General features: G+C 35.0%; 1 protein-coding gene across 1 annotated transcript; it reads left to right on the top strand.

The window, feature by feature from the left end:
- Positions 1 to 377: 377 nt before the first annotated feature.
- LOC135206305 (uncharacterized) lies at positions 378 to 4,548 on the top strand (the record flags this gene model as incomplete). Its single annotated transcript, XM_064237731.1, is given in 2 exon segments — positions 378 to 715; positions 1,948 to 4,548. A coding segment is annotated over 1 exon segment (2,383 nt), but the record flags the coding sequence as incomplete, so codon positions are not given.
- Between the last annotated feature and the right edge of the window lie 516 nt (positions 4,549 to 5,064).

Below are 5,064 nucleotides of genomic sequence, written 5' to 3'. Positions count from 1 at the left end.
AAGACTAAAATCAGCAGTAATTTATCACTCACCCCTTAAACAAATACACCTATATAATAATATGCTTTCTGTACCATCTCCAATTAGGCTTGCATGCGTGCGTGTGAGTGTGTGATACTTTTCGGCCTTGCAGAAGACGTCCAAAAGCAGGACAAAATGCGAGTCAGTAAAAGAAAGATTGTCATATCTGATTCCTAGCTTATATTTCTTTCACCGAAAAAAATAAATAAATAAATTTAAAAACAGACGAAATGTACCCACGTGTTGTACGCTAGAGATGTTAATTGTTTAATTTAGGTCACTAGCATCGGAAGATGTAAAGAAAACTTGTGGTTTCGTACAAAGCGCGGCCTTCCCCACGACTAACACGGTCATTGAAACGTGATACTGAATGAAGTGACTGTGCGAATTACACATGGCAGCTCGTCAATCGCGTGTTTGGTGTTATTTTCAATAAACTGACTGTATATTCTGCTTACTGGGACCCGAGAATTGACATATGACGTGCATGTTCCATTTGAGCGGTCTGTCTTGTCTATACGGCGGATGCCGTTAGGAGATAATCAGTTGCTGTTGAGCGCCCAGACAAGGGAAGCGCAGTGAGTCATACCATGATAGTCACTAAATCTTCTGCGCTTGTACAAAGTGCGTTACATCCAACGGCACTTTCCTGTGACACCCAGTATTGCTAGTGCAAATGTGAAATTTGTGAACAGTGAGAATTCGATTTATTACCTTTACATAGTCTATACGATCTGATATTTCGTATAAGTTCTTCAATGTCCATTTTCTATGCGTTTCTTTGAAAGCATCGCTTATCAATTGTTACCTGTGAAAGCTTCGCCTATCAATTGGTATATTAATGTGCGCTGGCAAAGAAAAGTCGGCTTTGATGTTATTATTATTATTATTATTATTATTATTATTATTATTATTATTATTGTTGTTGTTGTTGTTGTTGCTGCTGTTGTTGTTGTTGTTGTTGTTGTAATGCCGTAATCACAGTACTCATTATGGATAAAAGTGTCCTTGTTCAGAGGGAAGTTATTTGAAAGATTTATCTCAATTAGACTCGGCCTTTTTTTTAGGTGTTTCTTAAAAGATCAACCAATTACGTACCTCTACCATGACGGTTTCTTCCAGTGAAAGAAAGAAAATATATCTAGTATCTTTTGCTCTGCGCTCAAGCACCTGCTGTGATCTCACGGACTTTGAATGCAGCTTGATACGAGTGTGAATTGTACTGATTGAAAGTGATTCATTGTGCAGTTTGTTATTACTTTTTTCTCCAGAAAATAATTACTACATCGAACTTTACTAAGTTTTAATTATTATCAGATTTCACCACAATCCGTTCATAATTCTCACAATATTATGTGACCACACGGTTATACACACACAGACCTAGGTATAAGCAGGTATGTTTTATTCAAACTTGGTAATTTTATTGCGAATGGACTCATATTTAGAACATGCAGTAATATCTGAGAGGGTCAAGACACCCAACCCCTATCCCAGAAACAATTCATACTATTCTGACTGAGACCCCACCAAGTTAAGTATCTTTATTCTTCATATATACGTGTAATAGGGCTAAAGTTGAGCCAGTCTTCCCGGGACAGGACGACTCCAAATCTAAAGTGGATTCCACTGCCCATAGGCTGCTATTCCAGCTAAAGTGTCACAATTGCATTAACAAACATTATTAGAACCTTCTGCTCAATTAAATATCATTGAATACGAGCAAGACGGCTGTATTGGAAATGGTAACGCGAGTGATTAGTTCCTTTAATAGTGTTTTGCCATATCTGACTGCTCGATCTAGTTAGTGTTGATCTCATTATCAGTAGTAAAGTGTCTTTACATATCCTTCTCATAACTTGCCTTACTTTTTTTTTATTTTTTTATTTATTTATTTATTTATTTATTTATTTATTTATTTTGCAGGGTAACATTTAAGGCAAAGTTTTACCGTTAAATATTTTGCCTCCACTTGTGAAACATACTCAGCATTATCAGGTGCATTTTGAAAAGTTTCTGTAAGACAGTGAGTTCTCAAAGTAAATATTCTGTTGATGCCAGTGCTGACGTATTTTGGGAAAATATGGACACCGAAGCATTAAATTGTTCATATATCCTGTGGAATCTCAGTGTTGTTATGTGGCATGGCTTCGTCAGGCTCAAATATTTCTCCAGAAGCGCTAAGAAATTTCAGGCATCACTATTTTGTGACACACTGGGGAAAGAAAGTGTTGTTCTTGATATATAACCTTAGTTTTCTCCATGGGCAACACAAGACCATCTACGAGATTCTCAGTGGTAATGGAGTACGACTTACGAAGAAAGGACCTTTTAATCCCCAGGAAATAAAAAATCTAACAGATAGGCCTCCAGAAGCTTTGGACGTCACATTACTAAATAAAATCTGTCAAACTCTTTGGCAGAAACGGGTGAATGATCCTGGTGATGAACTTAAAAAACTAGTGAAAAAGATAAAAGATGAGAGAAACTTTGTTAGCCATGAAGCTCCCGATCTCTCAGACACAGATTTAGAAAAGAAACTCAAAGACTTTCAAGCAATGCTCAAGGAAACCCTTGATAAAACCAAGTGTTACTTTCCGTGCCATAGTTGTGAAATTGACCAACTGAATGCAGAGATCAAAGTTGCTGTTACAGATCTGCTTAGAAAGATCCGAGAGAAATATGATCCCTCAAACTCAGAGGATGTACGGAACCTTAAAGACGAAATGGCTGAATTCTGGAGTGTGTTTTCTGAAGATATACAAAATTTTTCTCGAGAAGAATTCCTGTCTCTGTATGGTCGCCTCTGTCAGATTTTGCCCTTTGACTGGCTAGTTCAGTATGGTATTATGGATCCATGTACCATCATGATTCCCTTAAAGATGGAGCTTGATAAGGAATTTCATGGTTGTCGCCAAGGCAATGAAGGTATCATTGTAGATCAAACAGATATTCTCACAGCTCAAGGCCCAATGGGAACAAACCCTGAAGTTGTGATTATATCTGGTGATGCAGGTTCAGGAAAAACTACAATTCTCTGTTCTATTGTAGAAAAATGGCATAAAAAGATAGTGGATATGACAGGACTCTCTTCCTTCCAAACTTTACTATACATGCAGTTTAGGAATCATAGCCATGATAACTTTGATGCCTACCTTCAAAGCTTGGTTCCACAGACTGTATCTCGTTATTCTATTAGTCAAGTGAAGTCATCAGTTATTAGTTCAAAATGTCTAGTCTTATGTGATGGGTATGATGAAGGAAATGAAAATTCTGAAAAACTTTTTGAAGAAATTTTAACACTTAGTTCAAAACATATGAAAATTGTTGTCACAACACGTCCGGGAAATACTCAGAGGCTAACAGATATTGTGAATAAAGGACAACGTTCCAGACTCAACCTTAAAGTGTTAGGTCTTCAGAAAAACGATTTGAATTCTCTTACAGAAAAGCTCATAGGCCAACTCATGAAAGATGATGCCATCCTACAAGAAGAAATGAAAAGAGAACTGTTTGAGAAAATAAAAGGCATGAACACTGGAACTAACGTAATCCTGCAGACGCCACTGTATTTTAACCTGTTCATTCTTCTTTACATTGAATGTCCAGACTTAAGGAATGAAATAAGTACCAGAACATCGCTTTACTTACAATTGAAAAAGCACATGACCAAGAGAATCTCCAACAAGATAGGAATCTCTACCGAGTCACTGAAGGAATTTGATGCATTGTACAGAAAATGGTCTCTGAAACATTACAGCGAAAACAAATATGAATGGTCTGAGACTGACGTAATAAGCTTAAAACAGGAGATTAGTTGTCAAGAGTTATTTCAAAACTTTGATGCTATCATGTCATCGCATTTCTGTATAAAATACACTAAAAAGCAATTAGAGATTGAAAAGGTATTCTGCCACAGACACAGAAGTGAGCAGGAATTTACAGTTGCAAGCAGTATCTGTGATGACATTATCAAAGCAAGTAGAATGCAACAAGAAGGAAACATTATTCTTGATGTGATGCAGTCAAAAGGACTTCTGGATGTTGAAGATGGAATGAAAAAAAGTCATCAATTTTCTAAATTAAAAGATATCATATCTTATATACCAGGAATACTGCACAGCTCAGAGAAAGATGTGTTATACAAAATAATAAATAACATTCACGAAATATGTGTCTCATACTGTGTCCCTTTTGAGACATATGATGAACTGTTGGTACCATGCATTGAAACAAGATTAGACAAGAAAATTTTGAAATCACTTATTGAACTAATGAAAAAAACGCCTGAGATGAACGATATCACTTTCAAAAGAACTGATAGTCTTTTGGTCCTACCTTCTTTACTGTCTAAATTGAGGCCTGGAAACATTCGATTTAGAGATATACCAATCAACCATTCAGAACTCGACAAAACACTAAAGAAGTCCAATCGCCACAGTATTCATACAGAATTTTGGCAGAATATATTTTTAGAAAACTATGCAGAACAATCAGGACTGGCTTTGCAACCAGTGGATATGTTAAGTAAGTAAGATTTACAATTAATCTGTATATAGTATAAAGTACAACAACTTTTACCTAAGATTCACAAAATATTAATGTTTAAATTTTATTGCTTTATATTTTGGAATTCCCTAATAAGCCAAGTATAACAATTTTGAAAATTCACTGAAAGGAAAACAGTTGTGCTAATGATATATTTTTTCACTATTTAATATGAGTTAATATGTATGAATTATAGAAATTCCTCCTCATTCACGTGTATCTTTATCTGTCTTACTTTTTGTCTTTATATATTGAGAGATAATTTATGAATTATGTAAATGAATGAACATGAATGTCTCTGTCTCTGTCTCCCTGTGTACATAAACACACACACACAAACATATATATATATATATCTATATATATATTATATATATATATATATATCTGTATTATATATATATATATATATATATATATATATAGTATATATATATAGCTATTATATTTCAAGTATAAAAGGCCATTAAAACATTCTGGTTTAAAGTTAAGGAT

This window comes from Macrobrachium nipponense, chromosome 11, assembly GCF_015104395.2.
Source record: "Macrobrachium nipponense isolate FS-2020 chromosome 11, ASM1510439v2, whole genome shotgun sequence".
Lineage (NCBI taxonomy): Eukaryota > Metazoa > Arthropoda > Malacostraca > Decapoda > Palaemonidae > Macrobrachium > Macrobrachium nipponense.
This window is presented reverse-complemented; position numbering and strand designations above follow the sequence as displayed.